General features: G+C 41.0%; 1 protein-coding gene across 1 annotated transcript in view; it reads left to right on the plus strand.

Moving 5' to 3' along the window:
* The window catches only part of LOC109464993, a 22,855-nt gene extending 4,556 nt beyond the window's left edge, over positions 1-18,299 (plus strand). Inside the window, exons 4-10 of the mRNA XM_019762111.1 lie at positions 1,110-1,178; positions 6,300-6,529; positions 13,864-14,113; positions 15,004-15,221; positions 15,926-15,982; positions 16,851-17,022; positions 18,015-18,299. Coding sequence (XP_019617670.1) covers positions 1,110-1,178; positions 6,300-6,529; positions 13,864-14,113; positions 15,004-15,221; positions 15,926-15,982; positions 16,851-17,022; positions 18,015-18,271 — 1,253 coding nt within the window. The 3' untranslated portion in view covers positions 18,272-18,299. The remainder of the gene's footprint in view (positions 1-1,109; positions 1,179-6,299; positions 6,530-13,863; positions 14,114-15,003; positions 15,222-15,925; positions 15,983-16,850; positions 17,023-18,014) is intronic.
* Positions 18,300-18,636: the final 337 nt, after the last annotated feature.

Here is an 18,636-nt window from a genome sequence, read left to right on the forward strand (position 1 = left end):
TGGTAATTGACAACGAGAGAAACACAGGAAGATATTGATTATGTTAATAATGACCTAATTTGCATAATTAATGAGAAAATTTTATAATTATGTAATGATAACTGCCTGGAATTTCATACTTGTGGTATTTTGAAAGTTAAATTGAGGTGAACATCATTAAACATAATTTATTCAAATCAGGACCTCATTTGCATAATTTATTTAGGAAATGCTAGAATGCATTGTTTGTTAATATAAGACTGTTTTTTTGGTTGAGATTATGATAAAATGATATAATTCATGAAAATTAGGTTCCTATTTCTTAAATCCGGGGGGAATAATCTAATCTATAATTTGTCAGTCATAAAGATTAACATCATTTGGCGAAGGTATGAGATCGGGGAACTCTAGTTTCAGACTGTTTCTGTTCAATAAAATTTAATGCATTCTGTTGGTAGCAGATACAATATAGATGGGAGGATTTTTTCAGTGCATTAAGTGAATGAAGTGCGCATGATACGTTTTATAAAGTTTGATAAAATCTTCTGTCTTTAGGAATGCTTTGAAATTCAGACTTTTTTGTTTGTTCCGGGAATCTGGTCCAGGATTTTTCTTAATTCTGGAGAGCTTGTCTTTTTTTTCTACTCAGGGAAACCCCTCAGCCTTTTTTGGCATTCTCGGAAGCTGGTCCATGAGTTTTTTCCGTCTGGGAACCTGTTTTTGTGTTTTTCTCTGTTAAGCCAGACTTTCATTTTCAAATTTTCTGGGAAGCTTGAGCTTTTTTTTTTACTCTGGGAAGTTGGTTTAGGAGAGCTGTTACAGGTTTTATTCCTGGAAGTTGGTGTACTGGATGCTAAGGACACCTTTTATGCACTTATTGACTAAAAGCAAATTAGCTTCTGAGCTTTTTTTGTCCACTCCTTTATTTAGCATCCTAGTATGGGGCTAACCTTGAGTTATAATAGCTTGCCGAAAATGCTTTTAGCCTCTAGTAACACTTATAGCAATATGTGCCATTTATGAATGGGTTACTTCCTTAGCATTGAAGACCCTGCATCTTCAATGAAATGCCAATTGGTCAGCTTATTGTTTTTTGGATGTTCAGTTCTAATTTTGGAATTTTTCCACAGATACCGGTGGCAGTGATGGAGGTTCTGATAGAGCTGCTTCCAAACCTGTCATCCTACAGTGCAACGGGGGTGAGTGACTTTTGTTTGTTTTGCAATTGATCATCATACAGTATTAGTAAGGGCCTTGTAAAAAAATGTTGTGTTTCCTGTTTCAGTCCTGAAAAAATTAGGGTCAGTACAATGTAGGTAGGGATTCTTTTTTTTTCTTTTTTTTTAGATTTCAGTGATATCTATATAGGGGTCCAACTTATTCAATACAGTTTAACACTTTAAGTAAAACTTGCATGAGGACACTTTTATTTTCAATTTCAATGTTGGAAAACCAATTGTACAATTCTTTATCACTCAGGTCTCAGATCATGGAGCTAGAAAAGGTTGATCAGCTCGAAAAATTATTTATGTCCCTTAGAGGGGTCCACCCCCAAAAATGTCTGGTGTCGGCAGGTTTTTCTAGGGTCGGTCGGGAAACAGGAAACAACATTTTTTCATACTTAGGCCACACCGCCTTAATTTTATGGATGACATCCGCACGCGCATTGATTTTCGCCTGTCGCTCTGGCCTGGCTCTAGGCCTGGGTAGTCCATGCTAGTCAGTGACAAAACGGAGCCGAGCACCCAAGCTATATCGAATTCGAAGCTTCACGACTCGAGAACTCAGTACATAAGTATAGTACCGATTCATAAATTCCACAAAAAGCCAGCATGTGCTGGCTTGTCCCATACGTCACTGTACTGTCGGGAATTCACAATACCAGATTTGTACTCCTGTGGTTCAGTAGCATTTTTATTTTTGGCCGGAATTTTTTTTTATTCGCCCGCGCGCACTAGTTTGGGGGTCTTCAGAGGATGTCATCCATAAAATTAAATCGGTGTGGCCCTGGCCTTTATTTTTGTATCATACATATCATAACGCCTGTGATCCACTCACACCGGATTGATGGACCCCAACACTTTCTTTATACTTTAATTATTAATAAGCACTGTTTATGCTTGAGGTGGCATGTGGCTGCACCAGTATAAAAAAAAAAATTATGGACCTTGAGATTTACATCCCAGCAGGGCAGACAACACACCTACCAAGTGTTGAAATATGGGTGACTGTGATAGTGCCTTACCCAAGGACATTGTATTCGTATGCAAAGCCTTTAGAGCCTCAACACCTGTTATTAATTACCACAAGGCCAGTGCATTACAATGTAAATTGTCACTATAATGTTCAGTATACCCATCTTCGTGCTTAAAACTTTATGGTTTTACCCATTTTGGACCATTCAAAAGGAAGCTTGTTTCATAATGATGATGTATACATTCTAGGAAAGGAGCTTTTAGCCTGGAACTTCCTCATAAATGATTAATCATGATTATTCTTCTCATGCACTCCCTAAGCCTTATTATGGGTTCACCACACCACGAAGTGGTGGTGAACCCATATTGCTTTTTCTGATGTTTCTTCTCCTCCTCCTCCTCCTGCCACTTCTTTAAATTGATTCAACTCCTTCATTTTTGGGCGAAATTACCTGTAATTTCGTAGAGGTAGAGTGGGTAAATACCCTTAGGCGTTTTTTAAATTTTTTTGATACAAGCTTTTACAATCGTTTTATTTGCTTTTTAGTGGTCCCCATAGGAAAGTACTGTGGGGGCGTACGCGCGTGACCTAATAAGAAAGGAATTCGGGGGAAGGCCCAAATATGGGCATACAAGCAGGTGTGGTCATGTTTGCAGATGTGGCTGTTGATTGGCTGTTGGCTAATTAATTTCTTTACTACCATTTTCACGTACCAGCGCAGCTGGTCCACGCGGTCTCGGCCGTGGGCCATGATACTCTGATACTGGATACCGATTCGTGTGATTCCTATAAACATTTCACCTAACTACGAACTAGTTGGAAGAATTTCACCTAACTACGAACTAGTTGGAAGAATTATAGCTGCATGGATGCCTGTATATGATTTTAACAAACACTGAAAATCTGACGCAAAAACTGGCAGATATTTTGCTCTTCTCTGTTGGAACAACGCAAGCGGGAGGTCAATGACCTGCGCCCCGCGAGTACTGTAAACAACGGTACGTAATGTGTATCGTCGGCGCACGCGCGCGCGCCACGGTATCAACAATTTTCCACAATCTTCACCGACTAGTATTATATATTCTGTTATCGATTTCTGAAGAATCACCAAAATTGTAGAGTGTATCTCCTAGAAAGTCCCTTACTAGTACTGATCGTTACCGCCATGTTGTTCACTTTATATGACATACAATGCAGAGAGTAATGGAAACGTGTCCAGATAGCTCGGTTGGTAACGCAAGTCCAGACATTACGAGTTCGAACCCCGGTACACTGGATATTTTTAATTATCCTTTTTACAATTTTTAACAATTTTAACATTTTTAACAATTTCAACAATTTTAACCATTTTAACCATTTTACATTTTAACAATTTCAACATTTAATTTTAACATTTTCGTTTTAATATCCATTGCTTTGCTTTTAACATTCCAAAACTGATTGTTCTTACTCAAGAATTTCAATAACTTCGAATGTTAGTCTTTTGTATTTTTTCAACATACAAACCAAAATCACTTTGATGTTGTCACAAAAGTAACATCTGTGCGCGCATCGGTTTTCGTTCATTTAAAAAGTACAAGTACAAAACATCTGGAAACTAAGCTAACATACTCAGTAAATTGATTGCTGTAATTCCCGATTTTTTTTCACTGTACCGCAGCGCAAGCGGGGGGTCAATGTTCACGGTTTTCACTGTCACCTCTTTATTGTGAACTTATCATTACAGTTAGGAAATAATTCCTGGACTTTCTTTTTCCTGCAACTGTCACCACCGTGAATATATACTTCCGTGAACATGTCCATTTTTCTCAGGCCGTGAAAATTTTGCTTCCGTTAGTAGTAGTTACAATCTCGTCAAAAGTGTAAAGTAAAGCTGTCGAGATTTAAAGTGCGTGTCGTTGTATCTTTGTAAAAAAAAAGGGAGATAATTGCCAAGTGCCAGTTTTGTAAATACCTGTCGAGATTCAAACAGCTTGTCCTTGAATAATTGCAGTATGATTTATTTAGAATCTCTCATTTTTGTTTGGGGAAGGGTATGGAGTGAAATTCCTACATTTGCTCCGAAGCAAATGTTGGCCTTTCTAGTTTAAACGGATTCAGCTTCTTCATTTTAGGGCCTAAGGTCCTGAAATTTGGTATGGAGGTACAGTGGGCAAATACCCCTAGGCGTTTTTTAAATTTTTGTGATACAGGCTTTTAGAATGGTTTTATTTGAGTTTTTTGGCTGTGTTATAGCAAATGTATTACTGTGTTAGTGTGCCGTGTTTACCACGTCTGGGCATGAGTCATCACAATGGAATGCAGGGCATCAACCAATAGGCATGCAGCTTTCCTCTATACTTCTTGCTGATTGGCTGTTGGGATTTAACTTGATTAACACCTGCACAGAGCATTTCCACCTGCACAGAGCATTTCTTGCTGATTGGCTGTTGGGATTTAACTTGATTAACACCTGCACAGAGCATTTCCATACTGACAGTATGTCTTTATTCAAGTGTTTTGGTAGGTATTTCAAGCTTTTCTGCTCCAGCATTGGAATGCGGGGCATGAACGTTTTTTTTTTTTTGAAAATCAACAGTTTGCATTATGCAATTAAAAATCCTAACCAATAAAGTAGGGAATAGCTATCCAACTGTTGTTTTAGTTGTATGTTACTTCATATTATAGTTATATCAATGTAAATCATTGTTTTCCCTTGTGTTTCTCATTCTTTCCCTGCCATGTCGTAAAATGTGGAGAACCCATCGCTGTATTTGCTCCAAAGCAAATATTGGCCTTTCTAGTTTGAAGGTTGTTTTTCCATGTTATGTCATGTTGTCACATACACCCTCTCTTCATGCTGCGTGTCATTATAATATCAGATGTGGATATGGAGAAAGACGTGACATTAAAGATGTTATAATATCACACATGATGCAATCAAACGCAATCAAATCACTCAGGCATGTTATCTTCCAACATCATCTAAGGCCAGAGCAAGTGATTTTTATGGATGACATCAGCGTGCGCATTAATTTTCGCCTGATTTTGGAAAAAAAAAACAAGAAATTTTGTTGCCTTCTGACAGTGGTCACATGATGCCGAAAATGGGCAAAGATGTCTGTTGCCATGCCGGTAGGTGGATGGCAGATAACTATAAAGAGAGGAGACAAGAAAAGGCTCTGATTTAATGTTTTGTTTCTTACTTTCATGCAGTGATATGTGATGCTGGCTGTGTATATGTGATGTTCCCACTGAATCAAATTTTGTACAATGATTGAGTCAAAATTTTAAAATGTACAGTAGGAACCTTGTTTTTTGGGCCCGCCTTGCAATTGTTTTTTTTTCGCCCGCTCGCATTAGATTTGGAGTCTGCAGAGGATGTCATCCATAAAATGTACTTGCTGTGGCCTAAGATGGATCTCCATCATAAATTGACTCTGATGCAATTAATTTCATCATGATCGTAGATGAGCTTTCTAGATGATTATTATATAGTATTAAGTCAGCTTTTATAAGAGATCATCATTTTGGCACAGGGTGACAGATTTTCATAACAATTTTACTCTCAAAATGTGTGCCTAGGATTATGATTTTCATGCTATAAGGCCACACCAATTTAATTTCTTGGTTAACAGATTTTTCTAGAAAAATAATGGAGCGGGCGGGCGAAAAAAAATTAAAATAAAAACAGGCCTAGGCATCCTATTATGGCCCAAAATGGTATGATAGGAGCCATGAAGTCAATGACAATGACAATGATGTTTATTGCATATTCATGCCCTTCCGAGCTAAATGCAGTCTGGATGACATTACATATTGGATGATACTAGTTACTAGTACATAGGGAAGTGTATAAGAAGTTAACACACCAGGCTGGTTCAAAATTTAAACAATGGATTTTGAACTTTTAATGATACCATTGCATTGAAAGATAGAATAACTGTAACAACTAGGATGAAAAGGACTGTTTTCAACTGTTCAGGGCATTTTGCAGTTGATTCTGAATTTTTATTTTTATTTGCAAATCAGAAAAATAATGAAGCGGGCAAATCCGTTAACCAAGAAATTAAATTGGTGTGGCCTTAGTGAACATGGGGGAATTCAAGAAGCCTAAACACTCTCTGATTTGTTGTTGACTTCAGATTACTTGGCCATCTACGATGGGTCCGGGGTGGTCAGCCTCGGGACCAATCAGGAGTTCCTGTACGGTGACATTGAAGCGAACGTCACGCTGGACCTGCGCATCAGGAACATGCACGCTGATGACCTCCCGTCCACCGCGCCCGGCAGCGAGAACTTCAGGATCGAGGTGTGGGTGGCCGAGACGGCCGATCCACTGTCTGACTCCAACACCATGGTAGAGGTCACCAAGGTGGGACTTTTATGTTTACCGAAGGAAAACATATTGTTATACTCTTCTCCAAACACTAACCTCTGACCTGGCCAATGATGTGATTTGTTGATGTCTGTCACCATGGTGACTGGTGTTGGGTTACATAATGTTGCAATTTCATGGTCTGCTCTGGTCCTGTCACCATATACTAGACTTGTTTGTAGTTTATTTATGTCATTTATGGACAGTATTTTGAGCTTTTTAAACAATGGTGCAGTAGGGAAAGTGAATGAAACTTTTGATGCTATCCTGATGTATCGTTTCTGAAGCAAAAAGAGCGGTTTAAGTGATGAAGTGTACGTACTTGCCCATATAATTTTACAATAACTTAAGTAAGTTTGTGATGATTGTACGACTATCAACCACATACTGGGTGATTGGGACATTTTGTAAAATCAGAACAATGAAAAAATTAAAACGTTACAAAAATTTAAAGAGTGAGCGTAAACATATAATGCACATGAAGATGTAATCTTTACTGACACGCACCTTTCCATATTGATCAGTAATGCTGCATGCTAATTGGCAATTAGCCAGAGAATGTCACCTTGCATCTTCTCAACTACATATAAGACTTAGTGTGCATTTTGAAACAAGCTACAGTAGTCAAACTTCACTACCAAAAATGCCAATCTTGTTTTTCTTCAGAGAAGAATAATTTTCTTCCACTGAAAAAATTATTCTTCACCCAAGAAAAAAATCTTGTCCGTGAGACACGAATTTAAAGAAACTGCATTTTAGTATTATATTTTTCTTGTGGTAAGATTTCTTTTCTTGTGTATCTTGCACTAAAATACCCTTTAATAGGCCACAACAATTTAATTTCTTTGTTAACAGATTCGCCCGCTTCATTTTTTTCTGATTTGCAAATAAAAATAAAAATTCAGAATCAACTGCAAAATGCTCATATTTTGCCCTGAACAGTTGAAAAAGTGTCCTTTTCCTCCTAGTAGTTATCATCCTTCTTGAGACAAGCTATGTAGCTATCTGAAATATTATTTACCATATAATACAATAATTGTAAAAAAATCTATTTATCACTCACTGAGAAAAATGGACATGTTCACGGGGCTATATGTTCATGGTAGTGACAGGTGCAGGAAAAAGAAAGTCCGCAGGAATTATTTGTTAACTGTAATGTTCATGGTACAGAAGTGACAGTGAACACAGTGAACATAACAGTGAAAAAATAAAGAATTACAGTATTTTTCTTGAACGTAACTCCAAATCCATCCACCTGATACCTGCAATACTAGTGCCTCAAACCCTCAGAGAATTTGGTCCTTCAAAAGCCATTAGCTTCAAGGCAATATCTACAAGTAGGGATCTAACATGTAATTTGTGATACCACAAAACATTGTGGTTGTCTGGCAACACCCCTTTGTCATCAGATACTAAAAGCCACATCGTCATTAATATTTTAGTAGCTTATTCTGAAAGCAATGATTGCCTTTGTTGGCTTGGGAGACTCATTACTTTTGAAGTACTAGGTTCTTTTACAGTGTGATAACTCAGGCCACAAAAATTTAATTTGTTGGTTCTCGGATTCGCCTCTTCGTTTTTTTCTGATTTGCAAAAAAAAAAAAATATGATTCTGGTTCTGAATCAACTGAAAAATGCTCATGTTTTGCCCCCCAACAGTTGAGGAAAGTCCTTTTCTTCCTAGTTGTTACAGTTACGTTTTCCCATCTATCATGATTGCAGTGGTTTGATTAAAAGTTCAAAATTCAATGTTTAAATTTTAACCCAGCCTTTTGTGTTGACTTCATGGCTCATTTCGTAGCATTTAAGCCTATAATAGGATGCCTAGACCTGTTTTTATTTTATTTTTTCCGCCCTGTCGCTTCATATTTTTTCTGAAAAAATCCGAGAACCAACAAATTAAATTGGTGTGGCCTCAGGTGCATTGTACCACGGTCTTTGCATGGGCATCTGGTGAAACTGTCAAACTTTGGCCTCAAGTAACTTCAAAAGATGAGGAGAAGTTGTTGAAGGTCAACTTTCATTACTATCATCATCACTCATGTTTGGCCTTGCTGTAGAGTGTTGGCAAAGTTCTCGTCTGCTTCATTCATAAGTTTGACACTGGGTTTAGAGTCATTCTTTTCTTAGTCTCTAAGGCTAAGGTTAGATGGCAGTAATTTAAGGGAGCATAATAATTTGCCGATGAAGGTTAGACATCCAGGTAATAAGTTACGCCAAAAAGCAGTTATTCAAGCAACTGGATATAGTCTGGTGGCAGAGACCGATAAGCGTGCAATGCGGTCCATACAAAGTTTTTTTGTTGTTTCTATATCTCTGAGGTGTGCTCTTTCAGAATCTGAATGATGCCACTCTGTCATCCTTGGGCAATTCGCACAATATGCAAATTATGGTGGCCATTACTGAAACTCCAGTTTTCGTCAATATCTCAGTAACTACTCATGGTATCAGAATAATTTTGGTGTCTATCCCCATCTTTTGAGGGATAACGAATTAAATTAAGCCATTTCAGTAAAGTTAGAACCATTATTTTTTGCTAAATATGCAAATTTGGGCCGCGCAATATGCAAATTAGGGCGGCCATTACTGAAAATCTGTTTTTCGTCAATATCTCAGGAACTACTCATGGTATCAGAATAATTTTGGTGTCTATCCCCATGTTTTTGAGGGATAACGAATGGAATTAAGCCATTTCAGGAAAGATCAAACCTAGTTTTTTTGTGCTGAATATGCAAATTAAAGCCGCACAATAGGCAAATCAAGGTGGCCATTACTGAAAATCTGTTTTCCGTCAATATCTCAGTAACTACATATGATATTATAATATCTTTGGTGTCTTTTCCCATGTTTTTGGCATAACCATTGAGGATAGGCCATTTCAGTGGAGATCAAATAGATATTTTTGTGCTTAATTTGAAAATTTAGGCCGCCATTACTGAAAATCTGTTTTTCGTCAATATCTCAAAAAATCTCATGGTATCAACAATACTTTTGATACAATACACATACATTTGTACTATACACATGTTTTGAAGGCTAGATATTTAGAATAAACCATCCCAGTATTGATCACACCAAAATTTAATGCAAATTATGCAAAAACTAACCAGTATATAGCATGGGCGACTGTACCTCTGAACACTGATAGGAATGTTAATAAATGATACAATCTGTTCAAAAAAATATTAGACCCTTCATAAGCTCACCACCTGTGCCTTACCAGCGTCTGTGTACAGGCAGAATAAAGCGCTAACTTGACGTCCTGAATTTTATGTCAGCGTGGCCCGCGTAGAATCTAAGTTGAATTCTTCTTGAGTCCCGGACAGGCCAAAGAAAAATAGCCCGGTAGCCGCGGGGTGTCGCACGGCTGAAAGTGTCAAAAACAGCCCGGGAACTACCCGCCAGGGACTTTTTTTTACAATTGGGACAAAAGCTTAACAGATCTCCAAGAAGATGACCGGCGGCCGCTCAAAAGTGCACAGGCCTAATTAAGGTAGAGGATGGGACCCTACCACTGTCTTAGGGGGAGGACAAGCTTGTCAGGTGGGCAGAATACTTTTCAAAAAGTCTTAAACCGCTCAAGCCATACCTCAGTAGCATTAGTCTTTGATGAACACCTACACCCATTACCTGTTGAGATCGAGGACATCTCTGAAGCTGAAGTCAGTCACCAGGCATGAATGGCATCACTTCAGAGATGCTGAAAGCCGAGGGTGACTGTGTTGTGAGATGGATGCTTTTCTGATCGCCGTACATCGCAAACGCTTTAATAGAACCATAGCCGTCTTCCCTAGTACGCCTTCCCTGGATAAAGCTGGCATTAACAGCGATCACAGGGAAGTGCTGGAGGACTGGAAGAACGGATCAGTAGTTCAGCTGGAGTCACATGTGAAACGGGACCTGCTCGGCATGTTCTCGGTGTAGACGCCGGCCGGCGTCATGAAACCGAGCGTACGCCGGCTGTCAGGGTCACAATTGAATTTTCCTTTACGGCTCCCTGTCGGGGCGCTGAGGCGGCTTCTATGTAAAATTCACAAAATTTTGGTCCCCTTGACGACCGGTTTCTGTTGGGGACCCGTCCGGTGCCCAGTCAGTCTTCTGTCAGACCTGTGCGGGATGCAATAGGGTGCCGACTAGCTCTTGCATTCCGGGCCGGGTAGCTACAGGGTCCCTGGCGGGGTCAAGGGGCGATCCTGGCAGGTCCCAGGCTGGTACGCCTGTGGCTGGTATGGTGGGTTCGGCCCTGCTGGTTGATGCGCAGACCCGTGTATGGTCACTATGACTGACTGATGATGTAACTATGTCGAGAACAGCACATTACCCTCTATATTGTCTATAACTACCTTCTTCTGAACAATTCAAGCACAGAACAACACACGTGACTTCATAATCTTGGACAGGTGCCTGTGCATGACCCGGCGGCTAGGTTACGGTTTGGTCCGGTGAGGTTACGGGGTCGCTTCGGCGTACCTTGCCCGCCGGGGCCTGAAGTGACTTTAAGTTGAGTCAAATCTATTTGGCGACGTCGCGGGACCAAAAAAATAGGCCGGCAGCCGTCGGGAACCCCGCCCATTGCCTTCCAGGTCCCGTTCCGAATTCGGTAGTGCCAAAACACAGGCCAAAAACGAGCCGAGCGGGCCCCTTTCTTGAATTGTGACATACCATTAGGCTTAAAGTGTGTATTCCAAAGAAGGGAAACCTGAATGAATGTGATAACTTAAGGGGAGTGACAATTCTTTTTTATACAAGTGAAGGTGTATGCCAAATGCCTCCTGAACCGCATGAGAGATGCAGTAGGCAAGGTCTTCTGGGAGCTGCGAGCAACAAGCTAGCTTTCGCTCAAAGAGATCCTGTGCTGAGCAGATCTTCACCCTGCGGTGGAGGAAATGTGCTGAACTGCAAACCCCTTTTAATTTTAGCTATCAGATTCATTTATTTCTGCAAGGCGTTTGATAGCATCTAAAGTCCCTCTTTATCGTGTACAGTTATGGACTGCCAAGTAAACTTATGTATGCAGTTAAACAGATATACTGAAACTCGAAGTGTTGTGTACGGACGGTTGAAGGAATCTAGATACAGCTGGTGGTTTGAAGACGGATCCTCCAAGGTTGTGTCCTGTCACAGATCCTCTTTCCCGTGGCTATCGACTGGGTACTTGGGAAGCAACAGGAGAAAAGGGCCGGGGGTAAAGTGGGTTCCAGAGACAAAGTTTGCCGACCTTGACTTTGCAGACGACATAGCGGAAAACGCCAGAGATCTCCAACCCCTAGTGACCAACATAGTCCGTCTTCAGACAGCATTGGGCTTAGCATCAGGGCCATCAATTAACATGCTGATAGGGACACACGCTCCTCTTAGAAGTGTGACCATTGACGAGAACCAAATTGAAAGTGGCGGAGAACTTCACCTACCTTGGGAGCTCCACCAACAACAAAGGACAGATGGACAATGAGCTAGACTGTAGACTTGGAAAGGCCTCAGCAGCCTTCAACCAGCTTGACTTTGAAACCTACTATGTGGAAATCAGCCAAGAAAAGAGAAAAGAGACTGGAATCACTGCATGCTCTGATAGTGAATGCGTGAGGAAGATCTTATAAATAAGCATCAGACGACAGGACTTCATACCCAACACAGATATATGAGCCAGAGCTAACCAACAGCCAGTGTCTACAATCATACGCAAGTGGCGTTTCATGCTACAAGACGTCTGCCATCTAGACTTAGGTAAACTTGTCTTTCAATATTGAACAGGTTTTGAGTCAGATAAACTATACCAAGGCATGTGCGTTTGCATGGAACATGGGTCGGAATTAGGACCCCTCCTTGCTGGCAGCCAGGTGGGTCAATAACAGACAAGGCCCAAATTTGCATATGTAGCAAAGAATAATGGTTCTATCTTTACTGAAATGGCTTAATTTAATTCGTTATCCCTCAAAAGATGGGGATAGACACCAAAATTATTCTGATACCATGAGTAGTTACTGAGATATTGACGAAAAACAGATTTTCAGTAATGGCCGCCCTAATTTGCATATTGCCACCCAAATTTGCATATTTAGCAAAAAATAATGGTTCTATCTTTACTGAAATGGCTTGATTTAATTCGTTATCCCTCAAAAGATGGGGATAGACACCAAAATTATTCTGATACCATGAGTAGTTACTGAGATATTGACGAAAAACAGATTTTCAGTAATGGCCGCCCTAATTTGCATATTGCCACCTAAATTTGCATATTTAGCAAAAAATAATGGTTCTATCTTTACTGAAATGGCTTGATTTAATTCGTTATCCCTCAAAAGATGGGGATAGACACCAAAATTATTCTGATACCATGAGTAGTTACTGAGATATTGACGAAAACTGGAGTTTCAGTAATGACCACCTTAATTTGCATATTGTGCGAATTGCCCAAGGATGACAGAGTGGCATCATTCAGATTCTGAAAGAGCACACCTCAGAGATATAGAAACAACAAAAAAACTTTGTATGGACCGCATTGCAAGGTTCTTCAAAAATCGGGGGTTTGGCAACCGGACTAATATGATTTTAAAAACGTCAGACGTTTCAGCTAGTATCCACTAGCTTTCGTCAGTGACTGAGAGACCAGAGGAAAAATGCAGATTTATAAGCACAAACTATTGCACAATAGGAGCTTTGTGACTAATTTGCATCATCTTGTATTGACTTGTCTAACTTTTGTTTCTTTTTGGACTTACAAAAATTGTCTTCACTTATTTGCATATTTTAGAACGTCTGACATTCTGATGTTGATTATTTTTCTACAGTCCCAAAATGTCCCAAAGTGTCTGAGTGTTTAGTTGTCCCAGCCTAAATTTTAGTGGTCAGTGGCCATTGGACTGGCGCACCTTTAATTTCGAGCCCTGTCTCTATTCTGTTGGGTTCCTTGTCCTTTGGCGTCGGGTGGCGTAGTGGTAGAGCATTCGACTATGAAGCGGGGAGACCCGGGTTCAATCCCGAGTTGTACCCCGGACATGTCTGGACATGCGTCCCGAAGTTGTGCCCTTGGGAAAGGCGCTTAATACGACTTTCCTCACTCCACCCAGGTGTGAATGGGTATCTAACTTCGGTTGGGGAAAGTTGTATTGAGGTCACCTTGTGGCACCGAATGGCAGCCACACAGACCCTTGCGACAGTTCCACAAAATAATTTGTGGAGCGAATATGTGTTATCATGTGTATTATTTGATTGTTGTGATTTGTATTGATTATTATGTGATACCCTGCATCAATTCATCCATTACACAAGGGTGCGACTGCACGGGTTTAACTGTTTGGACAATAAAAACCATTTATTATTGTCCTTTTTAGGAAGTGCACTATCCGCCCGAGGCGTACCATCCCCTGGTGGCCGGCGACTCGGTCTGGCTGCGTAACGTGATCGTGACGGTGGACGCTGACAAGCTGACGGGGGCCGTGGCACGCGACGTCGGCTCCGGCAGGCCCGCCAACTTCCTGGTGGTGAAGCTGATCGCGGGAAACAACGTCAACGAGGAAGTCATCGGGAACAACTTTGTGGCGCATAATCTGACAGGGAAGATAGTGCCCATGACTCGGCCAGGTGGGTCTTCAGGGCTTGAAATTAAGAGAGAGAGAGAGAGAGAGAGAGAATGGTTTTACAACATAAAAATTACCTTTGCAGCACAAGTGCTGAATTGCAGTTTCCTTACACAAATACTTAGTTTAAAAAAAATAGACTTATTGACATTATACATTACAAATAAGAATTAAAACAAGTCATATTTAATCCTATATATAAAATCACTTATCATCACGACTTATAGTTTAGCTATAACATTAACTGTTATTCAGCAGGCGGACACAATAAGGTACATGTAGTGTACTGTTTAGCAATTTTTTACGCTGTGTCCAGCACTTAAACTGTGTCTGTTTTGTACTGTTCCTACATGTAAGTGTTCTATTATGTGCATCCCCCCTTTGTGCTGCCAGCCAATTACGGTATTTCTCACTGCTTGTGCACCTTATGCACCCAAATTTAGAGCTGTGCACCCAATTCTTTTCTGTGATTGCACTCTGGCACTCACAGGGCTCGAAATACTGGATGCATGCAAACCTTAGTGCACCCAAAATTGGAGTTCAACAGTGCAACCAATATTTTTCTGTGGGTGCACCAGTGCACCCAACTATATTTTCGTAGGTTTACGTATGTAAAGATGTTAAATGCATACACAAATGTAGTTACTGTAGTATACAGCATTTTCTAAAAAACATCTAAGTTTCAGAAAATAATAAAATCATTGTTAAAGTACTTTTCTTCAGAAATGAAACATAATTAGTTTTCTACTTATTTTATCTTAATATTATATGGTGTACCCCAAATTTTTTTTTGTGTGCACCGGTGCACCTATTCCCAAAAATGTATTTTGAGCCCTGACTCAAATATTTTGTAGGTAACACATAAAAACATGTTTTTTTCCTTTTCCCGTCCAGTTGAGAACATAGACCTGGAAGTGCTGTCCTTCTGTATCACTGACATCATCAGATGTGACACCCAGTCTGCTGTCTCCATCCTGGCCCACATCAGGGCAAAGGTCAACGACCCCAACGCACTCAAACTCACCTCCTACGGTCTGGACAAGTCCTACGCCGTCAACGTCTACCTGTCCTTCGACGACGTCTACGACCCATCGGAGGATCTTGACTCTAGGGTACAGTACCGTTCGCGTATAGTTACCCTAACGGCCGTTACTAACGCGTTCCTTTTTCCCTTTTTCGTTAGTTTTCTGTTACTAACTGGTTACTTTTTCGTCACTTTTCCATTACTTTTTCGTTAGTAACGAGTTTAGACTTCTGCATTCATATGCAGGCCGCGGTAACATCACAGAATAATGGGAGGAGTACTAATTTACCTCATGCGGGGCGGGAAATTACCGATACACACCACTGGAACAGGCCACACCAATTTAATTTCTTGGTTAACGAATTTTTCTAGAAAAAAAATGGAGCAGGCGGGCAAAAAAAATAAAAATAAAAACAGGCTTAGGCATCCTATTATGGCCCAAAATGGTACGATAGGAGCCATGAAGTCAACACACCAGGCTGGTTCAAAATTTAAACAATGAATTTTGAACTTTTAATGATACCACTGCATTGAAAGATGGAATAACTGTTAACTCGGAAGAAAAGGACTGTTCTCAACTGTTCAGGGCAAAATATGAGCATTTTGCAGTTGATTCTGAATTTTTATTTTTATTTCCGTATCAGAAAAAAATCAAGCAGGCGAATCCGTTAACAAAGAAATTAAATTGGTGTGGCCTTATAGCTAGGTTAATTTGAGCAGGGAATTGTGTATTGTAGCCAACATATTGCTTCATGTACAATGAACTAATTTTGTCTCTTCTTCTATCCACAGCTGACTACAGCTGCACTGGGAGTGCCTGCTGAATATGGGCAAGAGGCCATACATTCTGTAAGTGTGGATAGCAGTGTTTTCTACTATTAGTAACTGTTTGCATCCCATTTTTGAAGGCAGATGTCAGGAAATGAGATACAGATATAATTGTCTATATTAAAAAGACTTTAACTTAGCAATTCATCCTTCCATCCATCCTTTCTTGCATCCATCCATCCATTCAACCACCCACCCATCCATCCATCCATCCTTTCATCCATCCATCCATGCATGCATCCATCCATCCATCCATCCATCCATCCATCCATCCATACTTCCACCCCTCCTTCCATCCATCCACCCATCTATCCATCCACCCATCCATCCATCCATCCTTCCATCCATCCCCTATCCATCCATCCATCCCTCCGTCCCTCCTTCCATCCATCCACCCATCTATCCTTCCATCCATCCATCCCTATCCATCCATCCATCCATCCATCCTTCCATCCATCCATCCCTCCATCCACCCATCCATGTCTAAAGCATCATCCATCCACCCATCCATCCATACTTCCACCCGTCCTTCCACCCCTCCTTCCATCCATCCACCCATCTATCCATCCATCCATCCATCCATCCTTCCATCCATCCATCCATCCATCCATGCATCCATCCATCCATCCATCCATCCATCCATCCATCCATCCATCCATCCATCCATCCATCCACCCCTCCTTCCATCCATCCACCCATCTATCCATCCACCCATCCATCCATCCTTCCATCCATCCATCCATCCATCCTTCCTTCCATCCATCCATCCTCCCATCCCTCCATCCATCCATCCACCCACCCATCCACCCATCCGTCCATCCCTCCATTCATCCATCCATCCATCCATCCATCCATCCATGTCTGAGGCATCATTTTTCTGCCCTCCCAGATTGACCAGCAGATGACCATGCAGATCCCTTCAGACCCGCGGTACTGTTCTCGCCTGTGGGCCATCATGACGGTTCACATGGTGGAGGTTGTGGACCTGACTGTGCGACAGGAGCCACTGCTCTACAACAACTACGTAGCCTACCCAGTGGTTGTGCAGTGCATCTCACAAGGTAAAGCTTCTGTCACAACCCGCCGTACGTGCTTCTGTGTGCTGTCTACATTGTACGTGCAAAAATGTGGGCAAACGCAGGGCATCCGTGCGTGGTGAGCACCTCCTCTGTACGGAATCCTATGGATTTGGGAGCACACAGACATGCCGTAGAACTTTAAGTGCATGTAAAACTTTTTCTGCGTGTGGTCTACGGATTCTCCACCTGTGCGTGCGAGTACTGGCGATGCACTTTCCCCGCACGTACCGTACGAAAGACGCACGTGTGAGTACGGCCTCCTTACGGTAAAGTTGCAATCGCACAGAGATCGTACATGTACGTTGTAAGCATTGTCCAACTCACTTACCACTTGCGCAACGTACGATGCACGCAACCGCTCACGGCCAGACGTGGTGTGCAGACCACACTCTTACACCTTGCAAAACTGTGCAAGTGACGTGCGTCAACGCCACTCCTTCCCCACATTTTCAGAAAAAACGTAGCAGACTTAGCCTTAAAAAAAACGTACGGACAAAAGGCACGTACGGCGGGTTGTGACAGAGGCTTAACTGTTGAAGGGATGTTGATGATAAAAGTGTCACAGGCTTTCCTCTAAATTCTAAATCTTCTTTAATTGTCATCCTCAACTGAAGTGAAGCATGATGCTTTTTCAAGTAGCCACTAGTGCAGTGGGCCTTCACTTAGTATGAATATATTGTGTATTCAGCCAAAGTTTTAAGTATGTCAAAGAATACTTACAGCAAAGAATGAATATCAAGATGCCTCTAGACAATATTGTATAGATCTGGGATTTATAGGGCTTTATTGTGAGGAGCAACTCAAGGTTTTTCTAAACTAAGAAAGGGAATTCATGATTGTGCATCTTATTTTAAGTCTTAGAGTTAAAGCACTAATTGTCATGCTTTCATTAATTATTTGAAGAGTTAAAGAGATGTGTGCACATCACTTATAATTAATGAGATGCTTCTGATTCAATATTAACTCTTTTCCAGATGTCTACGGCATCAGTAACCTCGTCCTCAGTGCAACAACCATCTACCAGGACGTGGCCACGCCCGTGACCTTGACCTTTGACCTGGCTTGCACCCAAGTGGACTGCAGTATCCCCCTGCCCACCGATGTCCAGGACACCAACTATAACATCTATATCTACGCAGAGAACACCACTGATCTGACCAGACCTTTCAAAAGGTCCCTCCTCCAGAGGATCGACTCCACAGATTGGTCAGGAGAAGGGGGAGGGTCTTGACACCCAGTCTTCAAGAGGACTTTGTGTCCCCTTCAGGTAAGGCCATGTTGATTTGATTACATGGATGACATCCTCTGGGAACCCCAAAACTGATGCGAGCGTGCAAATAAAAAAAAGTTTGGCAAAACAAAAAGTTGCTTTCATTATGAAATCTACATGGTCATGAACAAGGTTGAAAAGATGACACATGGTATGGTATAGAGAATAATCTTCTCTTCAAATTTTCGTTTTCATTTTTGTTTTTTTGTTTGATTTTCGCATTCTACAACATTTCTATCATTTTCCAATATTTTTTTTGGCAAGTTTGCTCATTTTGCAACTTTATTGTATGATTTACAGTATGGCTGAAAACTTTTTTTTTGAAA

This window comes from Branchiostoma belcheri, unplaced genomic scaffold, assembly GCF_001625305.1.
Source record: "Branchiostoma belcheri isolate BF01 breed outbred unplaced genomic scaffold, Haploidv18h27 scaffold145, whole genome shotgun sequence".
Classification (NCBI taxonomy): Eukaryota; Metazoa; Chordata; class Leptocardii; order Amphioxiformes; family Branchiostomatidae; genus Branchiostoma; species Branchiostoma belcheri.